Genomic DNA, 27,996 nt, shown 5'->3' with positions numbered 1-27,996 from the left:
TTATGTTTTTGTTTTCCGTTTTATTTTGGTACAAAGCCAGAAAGCAAAACTGTGCAATATTACATACACGCTGCTGACAATGTTGACGTTTTTTGAAATGTGTTGACAGATATTGTAACATTTGTTTCCAGGAGCTGCACGAAATAAATGCAAACAGGCTGAAGATGCAAATGATTCATTAGTCTGATGCACAGATTGTATTGTTACGATGTACATACATTGGAAGTGAGCACATTTTGTAAATATTTTCTTTAATAGAATGGGAATTTTTTTTTTCTAATTTGCAAAGGTATTTAAAAATGAGCAGTGGAACTGCAATTGTACGTGATGACCTTTAATAACAGGGCAATTAACCAAACGACGAGCACATCGATTCAATGTGATTACCAGACGAGATAATGCCCCCTCTGTTGATATGCCTCACTAACCAACCAAGCTGGTAAAAAATGTGCACATGAATAAGGCCCAATATGAAACAAAATAAATAATACATTGTTTATTAAATCACACATGATAATTTGATCGTATGTTTTCTGGCTAAGAACATATCTTCATGGAGCCTTTGCGAAATGAGTGACACATTTTCAATGCATTTTTTAATAGTATTTGTAACATTACACATTGTGCTTGGAGCTCCGGTGTTTGTGTGGTAACAGGAGTGTCTTTTAAAAAAAACATGTAATTGCCTGTCACTATTATGAAAAATAAGAATAGGTTTTACCCCTTTCTGGCAATAAAACAGGTGTGAAGATGTTCAAACACCAAATATAAACCTTTTGCAAGGAATTAAGTCTGCATTAACCACACGTACTTGTAGTGAACATGCAAACAAACATGCTCTGATAATTATATATACATTGTCTTTGAAACTGATTTACCTACACCAGAGACAGCATTCTGCCTTTCACTATTCATAGACGAAGGAGATGCTGGCTATATGTGAATGCTTTACTTTGGCACAAATGGTACTCTTGTGAATAACACACTTCCCGAATGAGCGATGTGGCTGCAGGTGGCACTGTTAATTGTTATTTGCAGGCAATGCCCCTTCACAGTGAGGAGCGCAGCAGTTCCACGGTACATCACAGCAAGTCCAATAAGACCCGAACGGCGTACGTTTGCATATATTTCATAAAGCTTCTACCACACCGCTATCTGGGCAAACATCAGTTCACGGTTGCAATTTTTTTTAAATACACTTTTTTCTGCAAACAAACAATTGTATTACCATTAATAGTCTTTGAAGATAAAATCATTTATTTTAATATCGTTACGTGCCAGCACAAGCATTGCCCATGTCAAGGTAAGGATACAGTCCATATTTTCTCATTCATAATTCAGTGCATGCAGTTAATGTACATTGTTTCACATCGTTATTAGGAATGTGCACCCAACTGGACTTGAACAATAGTGACTGACATAGGAATATGAACTGTCTGTAGCCCTTGGAAGCCTTCAAGGCATTCGAGCACAGTGAACAAAGACAATCTTAAGAAAGAAATTAATGTCGGGTTGTAAGAATTAATTGGATGGCAGATAGCTCTTACGGTGAATACAACACTATACTTAAGAAGGGAGCTCAAAGACAATCGGGAGGCAAGACCAATGATAACGTGCAATGGCGTTAACATGGGACATGATGCTCTATTGCCAGTAGAATTGTTGATACTGACTTGGAGAGAGGAGGCGTCATCGAGTGCTGTGTTTGACGGGCAGATTCTGGTTGTCCACGTTTGCGATGCCAGCTGCCACTCATCAGGACGGTAATTGGAATTGCTAATCCTGTACTACGGCAAATGTGTTTTGGATCTTTGAAATATGTGGTGTCCGTTATTAAATAGCATTTATATCACATTTACTTTGACTGCACCGGGAGAAGTATTAATTAATAACATTAACATTTTGGCTTAAAACTATGTTGGCTGATTTTTAGCATTTCGTACCACAATTATTAATCAAACATTAATTTAACAAAATAAATTTCAGTATAAATGAATCAAGGTATTTGATAAATCCAGGTCCTTGTTGCTGTAAATTAAGTCACCAAATTCGTTAAGACTGTTCATTCATCGATATCTGATTCGTATGTTTTATTTTATGCAATTGGTTATTAATATTTTTCCGACACTGTAAATATGGGCATCACATAATTTACCAAGTCAATTTAAATACAGCACAGCCTTCTTTATAATAAGGTGGTTGCTCAATTCGTCTGGTGGGCACACCCACATGGGGATGATTTGTTGAAATTATTCTGCCTCTAAATTATTAGAAATTGAAAGTGGCTTGGCCATTCCATTTGGAAGATGTTTGCCTTTTGTTCTGCAAGCTCACATGAGCGAGTCTGCCCCCTTTTTCCCGTGTCATTGGCACAATGTAATTCTGCAAATGAATAGGCAAACTCAATATAGTTGCAAGAGCATGCATGGAGAAGACAGCATGCCTCCCACCAACCATATTGGTTAATATCTGGCTGTCCTTACTTAAGGCTCCAGGTGTGTGTGTTTATATACATTCGTTCAGTAATACTATGCTATGCTAGCCATGGGCAAAGCGGTTATGGATGACAGGTTTGTATTGTAGTTTCGAAGTACGGTTCAAAGTAAAAATGCAGTTTAATTTTGATGTTGGCGAGTCTTTGGTGGCTTTTAAAAAGGTGTGCTGTGCTCCCGGCGGGGTTAAACTCAACTTGACCTCTCCGTGCATTTTTTCTCCATTCTTCACCGTGAGCCTTCTCAGTTCGTGTTTTCTTGGATGACATTGAATCTCTCCTTCAGACAGATCTGAAAGAAAATAAAGAGCAGATGTTGAAGCAATATTCGGGGACTTCTCTCCCCACCCCCTACAAGGGTGGCTAAACACCGACAGTCAAAAGAGCAAAGTCAAAAAGTCGTTCTCGTTTATATGAACAATAGGGTGGCCACTCATCTCTGTTTGTGGCCCTGGATCAGTAGTAAAAGCACACATTCCCATAGCCGGGGCCAGTCTCTCAATAGGACATATACAGTGGACTTTCCTGAAGTTGACCCTCAATAGGATTTGAACTCACAACCTACCAATGCTGATTCAAGCTTTACAGTTATATATGTGGGTTTATTACAGATTCATGTGAACAAACCCACATATATACGTTGTATACTTACAATGTAAATGCAGCACGTTATGGGATCTACTTGATGGGACATGTGCAAGCAGCTTCTGTTTGCGAGCACATTACAATGTCGCATATCGTACCAACACATGTCCACCCTAACCAAGGAACTGCCCACACCTCGTGGAGTATTTGTGCACGGTGCAAATGTCACTTTGTATAGATGTTCACAAATATGACCTCAGATACAGGGATGTATTCTTTAACTGGCATACATTTCTTTTATTCTGTAGTACAGGAAAGCATGTTCCCATATTTAAAGCAGCTCACACTTAATTTTGTCCAGTAACCTACTGATACACATTTAACATTTTAACATATACAGCAGTCCTCAGCGAGTCGGACATGCAATGTTGTTGTGTATGGACGGATGTGAAAGCTGTCTCATCACCTGGCATGCCGACGGCGAGGCCGAACCCACTCCTCTCGACACCTCTGGAAGGTCTGCTCCAATTCGGGACTCAGCTCCACTTTGTTGAAGTCGCTCGAGCAGAACGCAAGCCTGTGAATGCACGAAAGGTAGAGGCCCAATGTCTGGAAGGAGCACTAACCTGTGCTCTCAACCATTTTTGGTATGTCGGGTCGAAGTTTGATTTCAAACTCCAATTACCAGTAAAGTTGTACATAGCAACCAGTCATCAAACCCAGATCTGGCACGTCAGCCGCTCGCTCACCTCTGCTGCGTCTCGCCCGACTTGACGCGAATCTTGCGCAAGAGCAGCTGGTTCCCGTATTTGCCCTTTCCTTGCGCCCACGGCAGAATAACTTTCATCTGCTGCCAGACACTGCCCCAGGTGCTCGTCTTGTCCCAGCGTATGCGGATTTGCAGCAGATCTCCCACCTCCACGTCCGTCGTCACGAGGAATGAGTAGGTTCGGTTCGGACTGACCTTCTCTACCCTGGGGGTTCAGAGACGGTAGAAATTGTGTGGTCAATAACAGTGAACGATGTGATAGCCATTTTAAATGAGAGGGTTACCATGTGACTCTCTATTATTCGCCGTATACATACATCGGCGCGACTAATGTTTTGCGCACGTTAGGTAGTACCGGATTCTGCTCTGGCCCATGGACTACAGAGAACGTGGGTGATGTGACAGCAGCATCATTGTCACCGTCTTCCTCGAGATCATCACTCGCTGGATATGTACAGCCGTAAGCAGCTACGTTATTGACTCAGTTTATGGTAGTACTCTACTCAGCACGCATCACACTGGCTTTGAAATGAAAGTGGAATCTGGAATGATCGATGATCCGATGTGAATGGTGGGGGGGTGGGGGGGTAAGGGTGGGGGAGGAGGCAAATAAAAAATTGGCAGTGTATCCATATGCTCTTTGTTAGTACTCTCGGATACGGATACAAATATACATACCGTTTACAAAAGGTATCCCAATAACAAATCTGAATATATTGTAAGTGAGAAGAATGACACCTAAATAAAGTGAGTTACGTGAATATTTATGGCATATGGCACTGTTGAAAAGCGGCTCAATAAAAGTCAATGTTCACAGTTCATTTTCCACTTGATCAGTGCACACAAATGGGTCCCACAATACCTAGGCTCTGTGTCCTGTTCTGCAGAAGAACACTATGTGGTCATGTGCATGCACAGTCCTTTATCTAGTCCACTGCTTGATCAGGGCCAGTCGAATGCTACAGTATAGTCACACACAATGAAATCACTGCTTTAACATCAAATAAACAGGCTTAATACAAATATTAAAATCTCTCTGCCTCGAACAGTGTTCTTCATTGCAAGGCCCGCAGGCCACCGAAGACCCCTGGTGGCCTTAAGTCCGGACCCCGACAATACACGACAACGTGACAACACCCCCCCACCGTCATGCTGTCAAAGCCGACAATGGTTTCAAATGTGTGGCGGCCTTCACACTGATATCTTATTGGCAAAAGTGGCGCCCCTAAGAGAATTAGTGAAGAAAACTGGCCTAGAAGCTGTATCCGTTATACCATGTCAGATTTGTATTAGTAGATCACAGAGTAAGATGAAAATAATAATTTGACCAAGGTCAAGTTGAATGGTAAAAACGTGAACAAAATACACAACCAAACCCCACGAAAACATCTCTTGAGGATCGAAAGTCCTCCTTTGCTGCATTTGTCATGTTTGCACAGAATGTACACTGTACAATCACATGAAAGCTTCTACTAAGACGTGCATTTGCAGAATGCCCTGCAAGTACATGGTTGTTGATAACGGAAAAAAAGCGAGTCACTACGTTACTTATGAATGCCTAGCTGGTGCTGTGGTTAGAGAACTCGACTCACAATACACGATTACAACTCTGTGAATAAGAAAAAAAACAGGAACAGTGGTTGCCCTATGGAGAGACTGGCTACCACCATGTGAATGTGGAATTTCCATCACTTGCTCAGGGTAAAAAAAAAAAACAGATACGATTGCCCTCTGCGGTTTAAGTAGGGAGATTCAGATGTGACGAGTTTTTGTGTTGAATTAGCCACCGTGACACGAGGATCATTAATGTCGAAATTAAGGCATCGTAACCTTTGCGTAGGCATATTCCATTCACTACAGAATGGAACCTGCCATATGCTGTTGCTATTGCTACTAGGCCCATGCAGCTCTGGTATCGGTCAATTATTTAAATCAGTTAATTTTGCTACAGTCTACACTGGTGTAGGAGAGTCATGCATGCAACATCCCATGATGAATGCATAAACCTGTGAAATAATGTACGAATTAGTGAATGCTATAAAAAATGAACACATCAATTACTGTTAGCAGTGATCCCTGGGATTAGTATCGTGGTAATATTGTATTGACAAAGGGCTTTAAATTATCATTATATTGGCTTTACATTCATAGTTAAAGTGAAAGTGTACCAATGTTCAAAATAAACATAAGCAAGTACTCATTGCAGAGGTGGTGAAATATTCCACATTCCGGTTGCTCAGGATTCACCCCACCTGCTTCCCTGCATATAACACGAAACTATGAGCAAATATATCGACTGCAAAACAACTTTTCGCCTCTGTCGAGGACCCAGTAAAAATATTGAGCGATCGTCTTTAAACTCGCCGTGGATTAAGTTTAGAATAGAACCAGGAGGCGTTAGTCTTCTTTCGTACGGCTGATGTAGTCGATACAGAACAACAACGACAATTTCCCATTTAGGTGGTCAAGCCAGATAACTGCATCAGGAGTAGCGGAGTTGTATCGCAGGGATGTCTCCTTCGTATTTGTGGATCTGTAATTGTATCTTTATATGCTGTAAGGTCTGTTCTGGATTACCACAGTCGCGCACGGGAGAGTTTTACATTTTCCACTTGTGCATCATCACGTATACACATCTGCCATCGTTTGTGCTGGTGCGGTTTAGGGTGGACCATGAGCTTCGTGGAAGGTCAAACGTGACACTGATAATAACGAGCCGGACCTTCGAGTGGCACGAGCGGTCTGACCGCACGCTTGTTTATTTTTTTTTACAAAAAAACGTACGTGGACATTTTGAGGTCGTTTGCCTCTCCTTTGGTGCCAAAGAGCGAGACGCTCAGCGCCGGTTCCAAAAACTCCTCGACCTTCTCGGTGAGCCCCATCAAGTGGACCTTCAGCTGGTAGTGATAAACTGGGAGACAAGGAACAACATCGACGCACGTTATCGCAGACAGCTCGCACGTCGGAATTATAACACTAACATTGACAATTCTTAGCAATGCGTTCCAAAGCAAGTCACATAGTCGCTTCTTCGGCGCTAATATGCAGTTTAAGTAAACACAAAGAGGAATTCGGTTTGTTACGACAATGTTACTCTTCTTTCACGAATGTTGCAAAATATAATTGCAGAATGGTTACAAGTTGAACTGCTGTAACCCTGAGCTCAATAAAACATTCATTTTTTCAAAGTTGCAAATATGTAGGTACAATCATCGTTGTGTTTTGGGGCATAACATTGAATGTTTAGTCCACTCTCGAGAACACACTGTGATGTTTGCAAACGATATAACGTCAAAGGATACATGTCCTTGTGCTGTATACTATATACGCAGAATTTAATTCTGTATCTCCATAATACAACTCTTTTTAGTCTAGCTTTTTTGCTTTCCAGAGGAATATTAACAAGCAGCATTTGTTTAAGCAAACAAACCCGGGACCGGTTTTGACCTTCTGGGTCAAATCAGCATAGTCATGCATGTAAAACAAATGCGACTGGATTACAGGGTTTTATTGGCAAGAGGGCTCCATATAAACTGTGACCTCATTCAATTCACATCGCAGTTACAGTATCCTTAACAGTATATACGTGCAGCAGAAGCACACAGCCGCAACATGACGATGTGTTACCCCATCAGCCCCGGCGTAGTCTAGAACAAAATTAAATTCACTAAGCATGTTCTTGATTGATTATGACCATCATAAATGCATTGATTCCTGTGTGACACACAATATATTAATGACTGTACAGTGTATGCAAATTATATATCATACATTGGTGGCCAGTGGTTAGTGCACTGCATTATGAACTTGAGTTTAATTCCCGGCCACGGTCAACATCGGTGACGAGCGATATCTTATCGGGTCCTAGGTGGTCAGACGGCCGCATGGCTGACACGATGCAGGGGAATCCTTCATCCGGCGGTGGATCGACATCATTTTTTTTGACGAAATTTTATCACGTTAAGCGAGCAAACAAAACCTTACAAGTGAGACGAACTTTTTAAAAGAATACGGTACAGGTAGAACTAAACTAAGAAAATAAAACGTATTCTTGGATCAGTACACACATTTCTGAGTGGGTGACTGCATCACTACTTAATTGCCTTATACATGATTCGCATTGGACTAGGCATGAATCTTGCGGTCTCGAGTCCTCAACTCGCATTTCTAAAGGCTTGCCCTATAAAATCCCAGGCGGGGTTTCTACTCAGCCTATCATCTTTCCGTGGTGAGTAAAATGATGGGAAGTCCACAGCATTCACTCTCTACAGAAGCCCGTCCCCAGCCATTAACTTCAGGAAGTTTCTCAAGTGGCTCAGGGGGTGCCAGTCAAGGTTAGTTGCCACATTTGAGCAGGGTGACACCACAACTTTGGACTTGAATGCTAATTACGTCCAACCAATTACCAGCTAATGCACAGAGAGTGATGCACACAAGTAAGCTAGGTACCAATTTACTCTCATTTGAGTCAGTCTATTGTAATTGCATTAATGTGGCCCACTTCTGTAATGCACAGTGGATATTATTGTTATTTAAGCAGCTGCCATAAAAAAAAAACAATATTGCCTGCCTAGACGCAACAGAGATAGCTTGCCAGGGGGTGGTATGAGTATAGCAGAGCTTGTATTATTTACTGAGCATATACACGCAGCCGCATCTCCAGACGCTGTACATATTTGTGGGACATGTTTCATGGTGAAAAGGGATGCGTGTGTGTGTAGCGGTTATCTCACTGCACTGCGAACCCGACGACCCGAGTTTGATTCCCGCTCACTGCCAACACCGGTGACGATTATCTGAACCGGTCATGGGCCTCTCCCAGGTCGACTCAGCCTCAAATGAGTACCTGGTGCAGTGTGTAAAAATTATTGCCACTGGGGAGACATGATGCTGGCCACCCACCCCCTCGTGTACCGTGCCGGTCTTCATAGGTGCTCGCGAACAGCACTTACCCTAATGGACTGTTAACGCTATAGGGGGATCTTTGTCTTATTTTTATACTTTATATATACAAAAACATTAAATCAACAAAAACAGCCAAAGGCAGTAGAGTAGTACTGTACAGTGTTGGGAGATAACAATGACATTGCCTTAGACCATTTGTATTAGTGTTTCCCCACATATACCCTCGGCTGTACCTCTGATCTTATTGTTTATAGAGCAATAATCTACCTGAGAGCGTTAAAAGTGTTACTTTCCCAGGCCCTCTCCTCCCCCTCCCCATTGCCCATGGGTGTGGGGTAGGGAGTAGAGCCCTGGATCGGGTGAGGTTACCTGCGGGTGGCCCGCAGGAGCTCAATCGTTTTTACGGCTTGCCTCCGTTTAACTAAACTACTCAACTTTTTTTTTTACCAGATAAGGCCCACTGGGTGCAGGTCGGGTCATGTTCATTGCATCGTGTCCTCCACGCGCCCGGAACGACAATCTGTAAACACCACTGAGTTACGACCAGCTTTGCGGGTCACCCGCAGGTATCCGTGAGTATCCAACCTGATGAAGGGCTCCAGGGGGGAGGTAGGATGAAAGGTGTGGTGACACCAGGTACAGGGGAATTCAGACCCAAAGTATCTTACTGAGCAAACGAACACGGCGCATTGCTCATCCACATTAGTGGTCCTAAAGCAGTGGTGGAAATTCCACGTTCCTCTGGTTGTTCGTTAGTACAACCACTCTTGATTATCCACAGAGTGGTACTCATTTTATCAACCCTCGAGGCATTCTGGATTGAAATGACAGGCAATAAAAATATTATAATTAAATATTTGGCATGTAACAATTTACATGTAAAGCGATTTCTGATGTGGGGATGCATTTAGAAGCTATAAAACTAAATTGTACTGTCAACTGAAGGTTCCTGAGACATGCCACTTTAACAGTGCTCAGATCTGTGTGGGTGAGCATCACCATCATCACTTAATATTGATACCATGCCTCCTATGCTGTACATTTTGAGGTGCCCCAAAGCAGGAGACCCCCCCCCCCCCCGGTGACAGCTTTCCCTGTGAGGCACATTTTGAACACAGCACCAGGCTACAATTTACTCTGCCAATAGTGGATTGCTGCGCAGCTCGCTTGCCAACTGTGAGATTCATATGAATAGAAAGAAAAAAAAACATTCCTCCCCTCCCAAGCACAAATGAGTGACCCCAGTACACCCGACGTGGACGGCCAAGCAGATCCCAGCGGACGCACCCTTGAACGGCATCACGGCACTGGTGCGGAGGAAGAGCCTGTGGCTGCGCCTGGGCCGCACGCGCTCCACACCGTAGCCCATTCGGTTGCAGCGGTGTCCGCCGCAGCTGAGGCACATGCCGCGCTCAAATCGGCCCATGTCGGTGCAGCGATAGGCCACGCTCTGCTGGTCGGGGTGCAGCAGCGAGTCGATGAACAGGTGGATGGAGCGTTCGTGCTCACACTTCACAGTCTCCACGATGCCTGGGATGGGGGGGTGGGGGGTGGGGGGCGTGGTTGGGAAATTTGAAAAGATTCGCCACTAGAGCTACAGTGGTGATGATAGCAACAACGACAATCGAGCTCACGGAGCGCCGGTCATTACAATGAAAAGAAAGATTTCAAATGTCGTAGAATCATCACCATTGAATTGCATAACCAACGACTGAAAAGGGTAAATATGTCTTTTAAACCACAAATCCGTAAAAAAAACCACAAGAAGTACAAGTTCATAAAACGCATGGATGCACATTGAGTTCTTATTATATAGAACAATTCATGGAAGGTAGAGCATGGGCAGGCCTATATTGAAATAGAATATGTACAATATTTTGGGAATCATGGGACACTAACCACCTTCAACTCTGTAAAATCTTACCGCAATAATAATATTATTTCTATGTATACTCGGAGTTGGTTTAACCGAAAGTGTGACTAAAAAGTCAAAGTATCTCCGTGGTGACCCTGAGCTAGTAGTGTAAATTCCACTTTCTTATGGTAGAGACCAGTCTACCCACAATTGACATTCCACAAAGTGGTACTTTATAGTCCATGGAGAGAAAACGTGGCAATGTGGCACTCTGCGATGATGTCACATGGTTGATTTAAATTTCCACCGCGTAATTATTTTAAATGCCTAGTAAATCTCTGAACGAACCTAATTCCTTGACTGCTCTCTCTCCCAAAAATCAAATAGGATGTGCACAAAGTTAATGGCCTAGACAGAATGACTGAACCCACAGTGTGGCTCTGCTAGCATCTGCTTCCTCTGCAAATGAGGCAATGGTGCCCTCACAGAGTGTATTATAAATGTGCTAACAATATCGGTTTGGATTTCCTCAAGGATGCACTACATGGCAATATGTTGTTGATGATATTTATTGTTGCTTTCATCCGATAAACGGGACAACATGTTGTAATCCGTGGCTGTTAGATGATACAACCCCAAAGCTACAGTGGGGAAAAAGGTATTTGATCCCCTGCTGATTTTGTACGTTTGCCCACTGACAAAGAAATGATCAGTGTATAATTTTAATGGTAGGTTTATTTGAACAGTGAGAGACAGAATAACAACAACAAAATCCAGAAAAAATGCATGTCAAAAATGTTATAAGTTGATTTGCATTTTAATGAGGGAAATACGTATTTGACCCCCTCTCAATCAGAAAGATTTCTGGCTCCCAGGTGTCTTTTATACAGGTAACGAGCTGAGATTAGGAGCACACTCTTAAAGGGAGTGCTCCTAATCTCAGCTTGTTACCTGTATAAAAGGCACCTGTCCACAGAAGCAATCAATCAATCAGATTCCAAACTCTCCACCATGGCCAAGACCAAAGAGCTCTCCAAGAATGTCAGGGACAAGATTGTAGACCTACACAAGGCTGGAATGGGCTACAAGAACATTGCCAAGCAGCTTGGTGAGAAGGTGACAACAGTTGGTACGATTATTCGCAAATGGAAGAAACACAAAAGAATTGTCAATCTCCCTCGGCCTGGGGCTCCATGCAAGATCTCACCTCGTGGAGTTGCAATGATCATGAGAACGGTGAGGAATCAGCCCAGAACTACACGGGAGGATTTTGTCAATAATCTCAAGGCAGCTGGGACCATAGTTACCAATAAAACAACTGGTAACACACTACGCCGTGAAGGACTGAAATCCTGCAGTGCCCGCAAGGTCCCCCTGCTTAAGAAAGCACATATACATGCCCGTCTGAAGTTTGCCAATGAACATCTGAATTATTCAGAGGACAACTGGGTGAAAGTGTTGTGGTCACATGAGACCAAAATGGAGCTCTTTGGCATCAACTCAACTCGCTGTGTTTGGAGGAGGAGGAGGAATGCTGCCTATGATCCCAAGAACACCATCCCCACTGTCAAACATGGAGGTGGAAACATTATGTTTTGGGGGTGTTTTTCTGCTAAGGGGACAGGACAACTTCACCGCATCAAAGGGACATGGGACGGGGCCATGTACCGTCAAATCTTGGGTGAGAACCTCCTTCCCTCAGCCAGGGCATTGAAAATGGGTCGTGGATGGGTATTCTAGCATGACAATGACCCAAAACACACGGCCAAGGCAACAAAGGAGTGGCTCAAGAAGAAGCACATTAAGGTCCTGGAGTGGCCTAGCCAGTCTCCAGACCTTAATCCCATAGAAAATCTGTGGAGAGAGCTGAAGGTTCGAGTTGCCAAACGTCAGCCTCGAAACCTTAATGATTTGGAGAAGATCTGCAAAGAGGAGTGGGACAAAATCCCTCCTGAGATGTGTGCAAACCTGGTGGCCAACTACAAGAAACGTCTGACCTCTGTGATTGTCAACAAGGGTTTTGCCACCAAGTACTAAGTTATGTTTTGCAAAAGGGTCAAATACTTATTTCCCTCATTAAAATGCAAATCAATTTATAACATTTTTGACATGCGTTTTTCTAGATTTTTTTGCTGTTATTCTGTCTCTCACTTTCAAATAAAGCTACCATTAAAATTATAGACTGATCATTTCTTTGTCAGTGGGCAAACGTACAAAATCAGCAGGGGATCAAATACTTTTTTCCCTCACTGTATGTTACGCAACCATCATGAGACTCTCAGTGGTCAGACAAACATTTTTAAATAACACATTAAACTTTCGCCTCAATTAAATTTGAGATACAATCTTAGTTTTGCATTGAGTGTTCTTGGCAATAACAACTGGTAATCTAGCAGCATTTGTTTAACAAGCCTCTCTCTCATGAAGAGGCCCAGAAATGTCAAAACTGATCCAGAGTTTGCTTTTCCTAAACCAGTGCTGCTTAATACTGTTGGGTTAAGCCAATATAAGCAGATTCACTGACTCTTTTATTTATTTTTAGATGGAGACACAAAAAATAACTGTTTATAGTTGAATTCCAGATTGCCCATGCAATGTGTTGCTGTGTCTCACATTTAGCATTACAAGCCTACTTTTGCTATTACAATGCGCAATTTGTACCATTCAATCTTGATTTGAAGCTTTCGTGACCGCAGGAATCCATTCTCTTTGGTTCTTTCGGTAATGTCACGTAACTACGCGACTTTACTACGCGACTTTACTTTACCTTAAGAAACAAAAGGTGTGTGTACCTTTCACTCCAGCTAGGTGGTGCTACCAGTTTGACTCACAAATGGAAGGTTGCAAGATGAAATCTTGGTCAGGTCTTGACTCAGCCCCATCATCCCTACCAGGGTTGATAGCATGTAGAAAGCCAACGGAGGTTGGACTATGGACAGACTGGCTCGCCTTATCGAAGGAATGTGAAATGTGTGGGAAGGGATTCATCCAGCAGTGGATGGATCATGGCTAATGATAGCAATAGCCCTAGATTGAAAATATGCAATACATAATGATAAATAATGATTCTGGTTTAAAAACAACAGCAATGCAGCAAGCAAAGGCACGGTGGCACCGGCGTACCCATGAATCCCAGGTCGGCGATGTTCTTGTAGGCGTTGGTGAACACGCAGCCCGGCTGGAAGTGGCCTCCGTTGGGGTAGAAGTCGGCGTGAGCCACAGGCTGCTGGATGCCGATGCTGAGCCCCAGGGTGCCCCGCGTGAACGTGTGCACTGCGTCCACGAAGTGCGCGTCGTTCGGGGACAGCCGCTCGTCGTCGAGCATTCCCTCGAAGGCCGGCCCCGCCGGGTCCAGGCCTGTGGATGGTGCAGAGCGTGGAGTTGCGAAAGCTGCACGTTAAAGTAAAAGATCAAATGTGCGGCCCTAAAACTGTTTGCTCGCGCAACTGCTGGCTGGAGGGCCTCCACTGGAGGGAGCTCTGCGGAGACCCCTCTTGAGGATATTTTGGGCTACTCTGGCGAGCTGGCCAGATGTCTTCAAAGACATGGGAATATGCTCAAGAATACATTGCTATATGTGAAAATGTTGAACCATCTATTGATGTGAACATTTATGGAAATGACAGCTACACCATTCACACATACAGGTATCCCTCGATTTACGAAAGGGTCTCCTCTCTGTTTGAGAGGAGACCTGATGGCTCATTGGGGCATTCTGTCTACAGGAAACCCACCCACACAGATTCCTACTTGAAACCTGATTCCCACCACCCAGCTCAAAATAATTATCTCATCAAAACGTTATACCACAGGGCCCATTGCATTTCGGACCAACACCACCTGACCAGTGAATTAAAACATGTACATTTGGCCCTCAAGAGGAACGGATACTCTGACCGTACCATCTGCCAAGCTGTTTCTCCCTCCATACAGAAACAACCACTTGATACTCCGGTCAAGACCATCACACTACCATATATAGCAGGCGTTACTAAAAAGATCTCCAAAATTCTAAACAAATACAAGATCCTGGTCCAGTTCAATGCAGTACACAAAATCCGTGACCTGATCCCATCCGTGAAGGATGTCATTCCGGACTTACAGTACCCCGGGGTTTATAAATTGAGCTGCACTCGTGGTGATTGCTATATCAAGGAGACGAAGCGACATGTCTCTGACCGAATTCGCGAGCACAAATCAGATTTGAAACACGGCAGAACGAATTCTTCTGCCGTGGCTGACCACTGTTACAACGCTGTGGGTGATCACGATATAGTGTTCTCCGATACCCAGGTCCTTTGCAAACCCACAGGTTATCATCAGAGATTTGTACACGAGGCAATTCAGATTTACAAACACAGACACAATTTCAACCGAGAAGACGGTTTCAAATTAAGCAATCATTGGAAAGATGTTCTAAATCATACCAAACATTAAACTAATTTCAATGGTACAGTATATTTATCCAAGTAGTGATATACCAAACTTTCACAGCAGCTTATTTCCCTTCAAGACAACGTTTGCATTGTCAAATTCCTTTCCCCCTCCCCCCTCCCCCGTGTTAAGTGTTATATCAGCACTTTAAGTGTTCCATCAGCACTTTAGGCTAATTCCTTTGTCAAAGCGCGTGGTTTCCTCCCACACAGCTTAAAGGACGCGACCTGGCTTGACTTTCTTTATTCCAACGCTGTCTTCGTGACAGCACGGTCCCCTTCACCTGATGAAGGCCACTTGTGTTGTGGCCGAAACGTCGTGATTTTTGCTGTTTTATTTTTTACCTACGTGACTTTACCGAATAGAGCTGAAACACAATTCCCCAACCCCCCAAATCTACATTACGTTAGCAAGCAACTATTTGTGCATATTTTTTTTATAACAGCATTGATACTACAAACACCACCAATTATATATGGTCTCACGCAGTATTGGCATGTGGAAAGTGTTATTAAGTGGCAGCATATGTTTGTGTGGCAAAATATGAAGTGATATTTGTGTTTACAAGATATGTATTACCTTGTTCAGAAAATTCCCAATGAGTTTCATCCTAAGCATCATTTTGCTTGGGATTTCGATTTTTATACATGGGAATAAACCAGGGTGCCCAGAGAAAAAACACTCAAGACTCCGTGGAGATCAAATAATGATTTGATAATTATTATAATTAACCGAATTGCTGTACTGATTTATACTGGCACCTTGCTAATGCTGCATATGTTGGTGCTTTAGAGCTCAGACAACCTAAGTAACAGCTCTGTGCAGCACATATAATTAAAGCAGTCAGTGGTATTTAACGTTAATAGCTCACGTTTGTATGCCTAGCTACATCTGACTTTCGAGCAACACTGAGCTTGGCAACCCCACCTCAGTCACAGTCCTTTAAAGCCATGAAATATCGTGTCCATGTTATAAATTGCATTACTATAATATGTGTCAATATTTATACATTATGTGATGTGTAGGTTTTCAGTATTTAACCAAACAGTAATTAATAAGCCACATTCCTTTGACAGGGGTGAGTATATACAGAGGTTAGCCAGGCACTGAAGCGCTGTCGTCCCGACAGTTCTGTTCCTTCACCTGAAGAAGGCTACTTGTGTTGTGGCCGAAACGTCGTGAGAATTTTATTGTCTTATTTTGTTTTATTGTTTTATTCTCAGTCTACGTGACTTTACCGAAAGAACCAAGAAGAGGTTAGCCAGTGTTGAGTTTCCACAAAGTAATTCCCATCTTGTCCACCCTGAAAGTATGGATAAAATGTTCCATTGAGTCTTGATGCTTATTCAGCCTTTCTTGAGTAAGAGGAAAAGACAACCACTGCAGAAATGTTATCATGTAAAAGAGTGCAGAAAGAGTTGCTGGTCATTGAGATGGTTCCTTTATCAATGTGTCAAACAGGAGTATCATCAGACAGCCTTACCAGTAATTCGGCCGATTTTGCCAGGACTTGTGATGAAGCTGCCAGCAAATCCGGCGACATGAGCACCAAGGCTGTACCCTAGGAAGTGTATTTTCTCCAGCGACACGTTGGTCTGCTTCTGTGTAAAAGCCAGCGCATGGCGATCAAATAATCCATGCGCACACACAGACAAACACACGGCAGCATGAGTACAGACTACGGAGCATCACATCTCAGTCAACGAGTGGGCCATTTTGACATTTCACAAATGCTCCACTGCCATTGGGAAAACCACATAGCTAGAGGTGTCAAGGTTCACAATGAGACAATTACAAACTGCTGATGAGAATTGTCTCTGTAAGGGGCCCTGCAATAGGTGGCATTGTAAAATTCAAATCAGAATGTCACATTGACATCCAACATAAAACTTGTAGGGGGTAGGATGGGAAAAAAGCATATATATGGGGCCCCTGATGCCTCTGCTTCCACTGCTTATTGTGAATTGGCAGGAATCTATGGCAAAGCAAGTTGCCAGCTTTATTTGTAACTTGGCATCAAAAGTGAGCATATAATGGGGAATTGCGCTGTAACCAGAGAGTAAAATAAAAGAATGTTGATTCTTCATCAAAATTTCAGAGTCACTGATTATGGTGGCAAAAGGAAGTCAAAGTCAGCCAATGCTCAAATAAGCAATTGGGTGATGCTAATCTCGATTGGGTGGCCCCAAGACAACGAGTAGTAATCCCACATTTCTATGGTAGGAGCCAGTCTCTCCATAAAAGTATTACTTAATTCATGACATAAGCTGCAGAAGCGCATTACTCGAGTTTCATGTGGAAACTTACCCCCCCCCCCCCCCTTGAATATTTCAGTCTCAAGTAAAGTACAGAGATGGGTTCATTGAATAACTGCGCTTGATATATTCCTCCTCAAACTGAAGCAAAGAGCGACCACTGAACACAGATACAGGTATGTATAAATGATAATTAATTCGTGAATGCCTATCCATGATAACACTATTTTGAAATAAATAACTGAATAAAACATTTCTAATAAGTTTCCAAATGCCAAGCGTCAGGGCTTATGTATAGTGATTTTTTTGCACAATTTCAAAACACGTCGATGGCAACATAAAATGAGATCTGTAGCGGTAGCTGATATTTGTGTAATCACTCCCCTGGTGATATGTTGAGTCATGGTTTGGCATTACGATTCAGTTAAAGAATGAATCGTTTTATTAGTTTAACACGTAGGCTTTCGCGACCAATATCATCCATAACGTAGGTGTTTTTTCGGGTTAGATTGTGTAAATATAAATGTGTCGTTAAACCCGCCACCACCCGACACAGCCAATTAGTAAGGTTTGTCACGTTAACAGCACATGCCGATTCGTTACTAGTACAGCACATCGGTGTGTTGGAGAGCAAATCCACAACAATTATAATCTGAGTACGTTTCCCCAGTAATTGCAACTAGCATTATGAGGCGGACAAAAAAACAAACCTAGAATGTTTTATTGTAATGTTTCCAATTTTTAACGAGTCCCTTCAACAGTTTTGTTTACTCTCTTACCCTAAATGTAACGTTACGTAACATTCATAATGCGCTATGAAGGAGGGCCATTGCCCAACATTTTTCCTATGAAGGCCGCAGCGTTGTTGACGAACGTGTTGAGTTTTTTGATAATTGTTCTTGTGTCCCACTGCCAATGTAGTATCGCCAAATAATTTTGTCCAATTGTAGCATTCGCGTTTCATCTGCATGTAGGTAGCAAAAATTATATTGTCGCGCGCACAATGTGATGCGCGACCACTGTAAATAAACATTGATTGCAATCGATGATGAATTAATGCATCGTTACACACCCAGTAGCCCTCATCAAATGCTACAGAGCGGTCGCCAGCATTGCAAGTTTAAATGACAAATGTGCAACTAGTTAGAACTACAGTGGCCGTGTGCCATATCATTGCAAAGGCCATGACGGGTCAGCTCAGCAGGAAAATGTGTTGTGACACCCTCAGTCAGTGTCTGCACGTTCTCTCACAGTCACATGCATGGTTCGTGAACTTCACGTTATGACCTTTAATGTGATTTATTCTTTGCACAGCTGTGAAAGAATGACACAATGTCATACCAGAGCCAAACCAAATCCACACACAAGATGAGGCAGACTCTCATATTAACCTCAATTGTAACCACTCAGCCGTTCACGATTCCAGTACCATAATTATATTTTATTAAGCTTTATTAAGCACGTAATGATGCACAGTTCGATCGATTAATACCGATTCTCAAAGATTGTCAAACAAGGCACGGAATCGTGTGTGAGAGAATCAGTCATGTGATTTATGCATATGACAGTATATGCGAAATGCAAGCTGTTATCCTTATGTGAATGGAGTTAACAAAATTGCACAACTGCGACGGGAATTATTTTTGTTAGAAAAAAACCACGAACTCAACAGCGGAAATTGGACAAAAAAAATCATGATGTTTAATTGAATCGCGACCCTGAATCATGGTAACTCACTGCTATGAGGACGTCTTGTCGCACGCTATAGTTGTTATCTAATCACAAAACCCAAGGCTGTCCATGTACTGTTTCTGACTATTCCCTCTGTTGAAACAAAGATTAAACAACGAGCTCTTTTCTGTTGAATATGAACCCATCAAATCAAGAATGAACTCATGACTCACTGTTTGGCGAGTTGAGCACTCCCCTAAGAGTGACATAGCTCGATTGATTTACGCATGGCCTCAATTTATACTCACTCTAGCCTGTTGTAAGATACCCTTTTGGAGGAGCCATCTATGGAGCTAATCCCTTTACTTACATCGATATTGGCAATAGTGTGGCTGAGTGACAATAATTTGATGAGGACAAAATGCGTAATGTCTTTTAAAATAAACTCATTAATTGATGTGTTTTAATTGCAGTAATACAATCATCACCATGAACACCTTTTTTACGTGCAACTCACATATTGTCTCATATATTGTCTCAAGTTTCTTGTGGATGTCACATCTATGCCTATACATTCCTATGGGTTCAATAAAATTAGTGCAATTTTGTGGAAACTCGACAGTGGATGTCCGGAGGAGAAACTGGGTCCTACTATAGGAATGTGGAATTTCCACCACAGGGAATAAAGTGCCAGCCCAATTGCTCATTATCACGTGGAGTACATGTACAGTCCTTTGTTGATTTCACTTCTGGATGAGGACCAACCCTACACTGTGCAGGTCATGAAGGTTACGTGGCCATACTTCACCATACTGGTCAGTGTGCGGAGCATAGACACAGCAGCATGTGAATACAGTGCAACAACGGATGTTGCTGCACTGCCCCCGAAGCAGCCTATAACACCTGCTACGCACTAGAGTTGACGTTCGAAGTGGACCGCGACCCTCAGGCGCCACCCTCCGGCGGGTCACCACCCTTGACACGTGGGGTCAAACAAATCACCCGATCGAGACAGCGGTATGGCAGCAAGAGCCGTCTGTGCGGATGCCGTCGCAAGAGGTCACACGTTGCGTGAACAAATGAATGCACGGTGCTCGGCCCATCCAAGCAAGCGCCATCCAGGCTCAAACTTGCCGAATGAAGAGGACCCCCCCCTACCCCCCGCGGCAATTCCATCGCTGTCGAGTTATTCTGTGAAAGTACACAGCAGCAGGAGACACCACGGGTGGGTGGACTCATGCCCCCTCCCTCCCTGCGTGCAGCAGGTAGCTCACGTGCAGCCAGTCGACGAAGGCGGCGATGTCCTTGCCCACGACGCGCGTGTTCTGCACGGCCAGCGGGTAGTGAAGCCGTGAGCGCCCCAGCCACTCCACCACCACCACGTTGGCGCTCTGGTCGTTGTTGTAGAGCGCCACGGCCAGCTTGGGCACCCACGGCTCCAGCACGCCGCTCATCTGGTGACCAGACAGCGGAAGATCACAGAACCGTCAAGATAAAGGGTCTTCAAACGAGCCCCCCCTCCCCCCCCCGGGGGGCTCACACACCAGACTCATATTGACAGGGGCCGGTACTGGCCCGTACTTACTCAAGGCTCAACACGCCGATTGAAATGGTTGCAGTGGTGTTTTTTTATTCAGCCATGTGTCATTCACGTCGTGGGTGAGTGCTTAATATCTGCTTGAAGTTTGTCTAAAATGTATAATATTGTCCCTCCCCCCCGCCTGGGTTTCTGTATGCCCGCCACTAAAGGAGGGCGAGAGGGAACCTTAAAACAAGGTCATGCTGCACATCTCGAGCCCTTGTGGAATGGTGGGTGACACACTGGTTAATGCACTGGGCTATGGACCCAGCGAAATGAGTTTGATGACTCAGCTAAGGCTAACATTAGTATCAAGTGACATCTGAACTGGTCCAGCGTCCCGTTACCCTTCACCAACCTGCACTAACTTTGGCAGTGAAGTATGGGGGGGCGGGGGGAAACATACGCCCAAGGCCGACACGGTTTAACTAACGGCTTGAAATAATACTTTTATTATTCAACTCAAGTCGGGCTTTATGGGCTGTATGAACACTGTTGATTCCCTGTAAATTGTCACTCATGTCAGTGACGCTGAAGGGACGTTACGATGAACGGGACGACCAGCTGTGAGTCGAGTGCTCTATTCATCAGCCACTGGAGCCAGGGAATGTGGGTTCGAATCTCAATAGGGTCTTCTATTTAAAAAAAAACAATACCATGTATTTATATACAAGATGATGCATGTTTAGATATGCAATCGATTTATAATCGACCCTCTTACTTTATTCTCGATGCTTTTTAGTATAGCTACGTTGGACAAAGTATACTAGGAGATTTTTTAAAAGATTTAATACGTTTTCTTGAGATTGGTGAAAGACATGTAGAGGCTGTGAAATAAAATGTTGCTTTCTTTACAATTTATTCCCATAATTTCTTGGGGATATCTATAGATGGCTCACCATGTATACCCGGTGATAACAAGCATCACACACTATAGTTATGCCCATGTTTCGTGAGAAGTGCGATTGCAGAGAGGAAAGACAGTTTCTGGGATAAGTTTTGAACTGTTAATGTCAGGTGCAGCCAACCCTGAGATATTTCATAGTGCATAAATCCAATTAGATGCACCTAACAATGGCTCTCTGCCATAAGTAACAAACATGGGCAGCTTGGCAGGTACACATAGAAGTTATTTCTATCCCCACATGTTGGTGGCACTCATAGTGGTGCGAAAGGAGTCAACACATCTTCCTATTCAAATGAACATGGGGTTTCGATTTAAAGCTTTCGTGACTGCAGGGATTCATCTTCTTGGTTCTTTCGGTAAAGTCACGTAGAAGGGAAATAAAAAATAATAAAAATAAAACATAATAAAATTCTCACGACGTTTCGACCACAACACAAGTAGCCTTCCTCAGGTGAAGAAACAGAACTGTCGGAAAGACAGCACTCCGACAGTTCTGTTTCTTCACCTGAGGTAGGCTACTTGTGTTGTGGCCGAAACGTCGTGAGAATTTTATTTTATTATGTTTTATTTTTATTATTTCCCTTCTACGTGACTTTACCGAAAGAACCAAGAAGATGAGCATGGGGTTGTTCTTCCTTCCATTGATAGCCCAAAGTCACTGGTGGCAGGTGCTAGTGTATTATTTTAACCAAAACGATTGGCTTCCCACAAAGTGATCACCGTGTAATATTTCTCAGTTAAATTGCGAGCCGAGTCGAATCCCAACTGAGATTTGTAATCCACATATTCCAGCCCTCTTGCCACAGAGACACCCAGCTAGAGACAGCGACATTCCAGACAGTGACGCTCTGGGAGCACCAATTATCATTTTGTATGTGTTTGCTTGATGTATAAATGTAGTAGAATCAAAGTGGTTTCCCGCTTAATCGAGCGTGGAATGGAACTCATGTATACATACATCCCTTATCCACTTGTGGAAATTTTACATTAATATGGCATGGGCAAGTCTTCCCATAAAATAGCCTTGACTTTTCCACAAAGCACTACTGAGTCAACCCGAACGCACTCTACTGGCTCTACCCGAATGAAATAACGGAGAATATATTAGGATAATAATAGCAACATACCATGCAGTCTTTTATAATACTGTACTGTATTTCGAACATTTTTCAGAAACATTAACAATGAGCGTTCATAATAGCGGTTTTCCCCTTTTTATCTGGCAACAGCGTTCATGTCACCTTTAGTTCGTTCAATAGAACTTCTCTAAACATTATTTGCATAACAGTTTGAGATCTTATATTTTCTTCCTACTTAAATACACTCACTGAAATATAACCATCTTGGCACATTAAATACAATTAATTTAAGGCAATTGTCAGACCATTGCTGGATTAAGCCCCCCACCCTTTAGCATTTGTGTCGGTCGTGGGTGTCATTTGACCATAATTCACCACACCGGTCACTTTGACACTATGATGGGGGAGCCAAGAACTGGTTCAGATATCATTCAGCCATGGCCAGGTATGCAATTCATGTCAGGGTAAGAGCACAGCGTGCTAACCATGGGCATGCTGATGAATGTGCGGTTAAGCAGTTTAATTATGTAGTGTACTAAATATATCTCGTGAGTTAATACACATCAATGCTTGAATAGGTCTGTTCGTTTAATTATTTTTTATAAAACCAAAATGAAAATTATTGCACGTGGATAACAAGCACACTTTACAGTTATGTATTATGCAATTGGCAAAGTTAGGAAAATTAATACCGTTTACGCATAATTACTTGTGACTGCAACTCTACTAGCAGCATCTTCAGTCCTTTAAAGTAAGATGTAATTATTTCTGTTAGTTACATTATCAGTTTAACATGTAGGCTTTCGCGACCAATATTATTCATAATAAAGGTTTTTGGGTTAGATCGCGTTTATTTATAAATGTGTCGTAACCCTCCACCACCCGACACGGCCAATCAGCAAAAAAAAAGTGTCACGTTGACAAAAAAGACAAATAATTCACTACTTTAGCCCACCGGTGTGTTGAAGAGTGAATCCACATTTACAGTTTGAGTACGACGTTTCGCTGGTAAATACATCCAGCATCATCGGGCATGATGCTCATCATCGGACATGATGCTGGATGTATTTACCAGCGAAACGTCGTACTCAAACTGTAAATGTGGATTCACTCTTCAACACACCGGTGGGCTAAAGTAGTGAATTATTTGTCTTTTTTGTCAACGTGACACTTTTTTTGCTGATTGGCCGTGTCGGGTGGTGGAGGGTTACGACACATTTATAAATAAACGTGATCTAACCCAAAAACCTTTATTATGAATAGTTACATTATGTTGGTAGTGCTGCAGTACTGTCACTGATGAAGACATTAAATAAGTTAAAGAGCACTTTTTGGTGGAAAGACAAAGTTTTTGGTCAATATTATACTGTAACGCCATTTTTTGTATAATTACATTCTATTGAAACATGCAATCATAACAAATATCTGTCATGGTGGTTTAATAAAAACATAACATTGGAAAAGAAAATATAACTCAAAGTGTGTGTGGGTGTGTGCTATATTCAAATGTATGAATCTGTGGTTGAGTTAGCAAAATGCTTGCATATTTCAATGTCACACTGCAGACGTCAACTTGACCACTGATGGATATTATCCCAACCACAGGTATAAATTGTAGGATTGTAATCAAGCTATAGATGGATGTTTCAAATACTTTTTTGCAACCAAAAATTAGGTCGTTACAATTATCAATATGCATATCACTGCAGCACCAGCCCTTGACAGGAGGAATTGAGTGGAATAGTGAAGGGTATAATTAGGAAATGAGGGATTTGGATCCTTTCATCTTTACATGCAAAAGTAAATTTCATAGAGTATAAACCACAATGTAATACAGTTATTGAAATACTTTAAGTGTTGTAGCTTAACTGAAGTATGGCATTTAATTCAGATTGTGTCATTGTGGCTGAGGTGGGTCCATAGTGAAAATGACACATTAACATGGCAGGGGCCAGGCTCTTTATAGGGTGGCCACTCTTCAGTTCCCACAAAGTGGTACTTATTTGAATAATCTCAGTAGGATGATGAGATGTGTGAAATTAATAATGGGGTTCAACTCATCTCCTACGTGTACATGTGCAGTAGAACGCATCTTATCCATGGCCAAATTATGTTCTTTTATTATTAGAAAGTCTGAGCTGATCACAGATTATTTCTATAAAGAGCTTTCCAGAATTGGCCACTGTTAAAAGCAGTCCTCATAACCAATATAACTAATATTAAAATTCCTAAAATTTGATTATTTGTTCATGCTAAAGGATTAAATATGCCACAATTGTAAACGCTATAACTTAGTTCTATGATGTCTGAGGCTGTATATACGGTTTATTCATATATACACTATCAAAGGATTTTTTTACGTGAAAATAATTATTGTTTTTCTTTTGCAAGGTTGCACATACCCTGATGTCCTATAACTGCCACCACTGCCAACAATCTTGGGGTTTTGTCGTTCTTGTAAAAGAACTGAAAAAGCAACTGAGTCTAAATGGAGTGGAAAATTAATCCTATTATCCACATTTATACTCGGACAAGAGTCACTCAGAAGTGATTTTATAATATTCATCTTCATGCACATTTTTTTGTATCACGAATGACAGGAGTTGCATGGAAAATGAATCCTATTATCCACAATCCCTTTTCACGGAGGATTTTCTTTAAAGGAGTGTCACATATGTTCTACACCCAGTGACCCCCCCCCCCCACCACATCATCACGGATGAGAGTTCTACAGAGCTACTTTAAATAACTACCTTCTACAGTAGAGCATCTAATTCACCCAAAGTCTACCGCTGACAGACACAGCTATGGATGAGGGTCGATCTAAGGAAAGATCGTAGTGAAATGTCGAGAAATTATCTGAGGCCACCCACCGACCACCCGTGAATGATGAAGAAGGTCTTAGCTGACGCATTGAACTCGCACGCATCAAGGGACACAGGGTTCTCCAGCACGAGGAGGCAGCCATCGTCCTCCTCACTTCCTCTCTTCAGAAAAAAGTTGGTGTTCGGTTCGGCTGGAACACCGATGATGCTGCCCATGAACGCAGGGGCATCTGGGAAGAGCTTGGTCAAGATGCCTGCATCATCAGAGGGGGTTATTGGGAAAGGGTGGAGAGGATTGAAAGCCTGAGACGAGGGAGCTCTATGAGATGTACAAATGGCACATGTTGTTGGGCTGATGAAGTGGCATCCCTGAGCCAGTACTGGAAATAGTGAATTCCCTTAGGCAGGGACCAATGTCTTCATATGACAACCACTGTTGACATTCTGCAAAGCAGTACTCATTTTAGTCACTGTGGAATGATGGGTTGTGCCAATCCCTAACCACACATCTAATTAACTAATTTTGAAGGTTGAGAATGACACTTGACTTGTTCAAGGTTATAAGGATTTTTAAAACCGTGCTTGTATCGTGAGAATGAGTAAAACCAGACCACAGGCTCGACGCAGTCCACCTTTACATGTTACTATTCCAACCGGTGCACGCCTGTGCTTGCCATCCTGTGGGGAACTGAGTGGAGGCGTATGGCTGGCAAAGTGATGTTATTAATTTCCTGTGCAAGGTAATATTGACCACAATAAACCAAGAAATATGGCAGCAGACGATTACATGAATCGGTTTATGAATATTTTAACATAATAAAACATTTCGATTGAAAGCTTTCGTAACTGCAAGGATTCATCTTCTTAGTTCTTTCAGTAAAGTCACGTAGAATGAGAATAAAACAATAACACAAAATAAGACAATAAAATTCTCACGACGTTTCGGCCACAACACAAGAAGCCTTCTTCAGGTGAGGAGAGACAGGTCTGTATGTCTTACATATAGACTTACGTACAGACCTGTCTCTCCTCACCTGAAGAAGGCTACTTGTGTTGTGGCCAAAACGTCGTGAAAATTTTATTGTCTTATTTTGTTTTATTGTTTTATTCTCATTCTACGTGACTTTACCGAAAGAACCAAGAAGATAATAAAACATGGTTTTAGAATTAGCAGTTAGTATCATCATAACTAACAGTGATACAAACATTGTCTTTGTTATCACCATAACTACTTAAACTTTCATCATCATATTAAATATACAGTACTCACCATCATCATGAGTATCTCATTAGGGGCAAAGGCATGGTCCGAATTTAAACAAATATGTCAATGCAATTAATTTTGATATCTGAAATATTTTAACACACTGACCAAGAAATCGACTTTATAAATAAAATATTATATTTCCATGGAAATTACTATTTTTGCAACTCACTTATCAAACATTAGTCATGATGATGGTATAGATGAATTTGGCAACACTTAATTGCCTGAACCATAAAATTAACCCATAAATGCAATCCTGCAAGCACTGTACATTGAACACTAAAATACAGGTCATAGAGTTTCACCAATTATAAAAAAAGGATTAACGTGTAAACACGTCACATATATTACTCAAAACTGCATGTACGTCATAATTGAGCCGAGCCATGTTTTCAATGATGTCCTTCATGGCTTCTGCAACATTAAGCATGGTTACCGGGAAGTACACTCAGGTGAGTTTTTTAAATATCATCCATGGGTAAAAACTATCACCATCACAGAAAACCTGACTTTAGAATACTACACAAACCTCTTTATCACAGCAATTAAATGCTACGCAAGACATTTTCACAGCATGTTGCCAATGTTAAAAATAAAATGTGGCATACTGGCGCAGCCACTACAACACAAGCATTGTATTTCCTTTACATTTTACGCAACACTTTGGTTTTCGAGCTATTTATATATTGTGTATTGCTGTAATACATAATAAATCATATAAATACGATGTATTTTCTTATATTTGACATATACCGTATTTTTATTAAAACATGACGCAAAATATATATATCGTTTTCCTTGAAATGTCTTTACCTACAAAGTTAGAATATTAAGACTAGTATTCCACGTTAATTTACACAATTAAAACTGTATTTAGCGTATGTACTCCCATTGTATATTAAACTATTTCCTGACAATTTCAAAAACGGACACAAACATGCACACATACCTGAAATTCCCGAGGCACTGCTGTTCACGTTTGCTGTCCCGGTCTTTAATAAGCATAACAAAAATAAACACACCACAGTAGTCCTCATGTTCATCTTGGAAATGTAGTCTTTTTGATGATTTAGTCAAATTCAAACGAATCGTTTGCAATGTATTGTGGGTTTTTTTGTATATCAATGTATATCTTATGGCTTGTGTTGACTTCAGTTAAGCAATACTATATCCTGTGTGACGCTCCGGGGATTGCTTTGCGTGATGTTGCAGGGTGAGAGCACGAGTGCATCTGACAGCCGGGCCAGAGAACTGTGGTTTTACACACCCACCCCAAGAGGAGAGGATCATCAGACCCCCATTCGTACGGGGCACTTGCTTTGGGGCAACGCTACCATTGGATTAGAGCTGTGGGTCTAGGGCGGTCCAAAAATA

The 27,996-nt window shown here is 42.2% G+C and overlaps 1 protein-coding gene across 1 annotated transcript; it reads right to left on the bottom strand.

The window, feature by feature from the left end:
- LOC116938253 (hepatic triacylglycerol lipase-like) lies at nt 1–27,963 on the bottom strand. The gene is made up of 10 exons (XM_032945378.2): nt 27,572–27,963; nt 25,404–25,609; nt 20,240–20,419; nt 16,523–16,640; nt 13,729–13,962; nt 10,038–10,280; nt 6,630–6,756; nt 3,826–4,050; nt 3,543–3,653; nt 1–2,783 (listed from the first exon to the last, which is right to left on the bottom strand). The coding sequence occupies exons 1-10, from the start codon at nt 27,663–27,665 to the stop codon at nt 2,774–2,776; spliced, it is 1,548 nt and encodes a 515-aa protein (XP_032801269.1). The 5' UTR covers nt 27,666–27,963; the 3' UTR covers nt 1–2,773.
- Nucleotides 27,964–27,996: the final 33 nt, after the last annotated feature.

This window comes from Petromyzon marinus, chromosome 1 (assembly GCF_048934315.1).
Source record: "Petromyzon marinus isolate PM22_M1 ecotype Great Lakes invasive population chromosome 1, UKy_Petmar_22M1.pri1.0, whole genome shotgun sequence".
Classification (NCBI taxonomy): Eukaryota; Metazoa; Chordata; class Hyperoartia; order Petromyzontiformes; family Petromyzontidae; genus Petromyzon; species Petromyzon marinus.
This window is presented reverse-complemented; position numbering and strand designations above follow the sequence as displayed.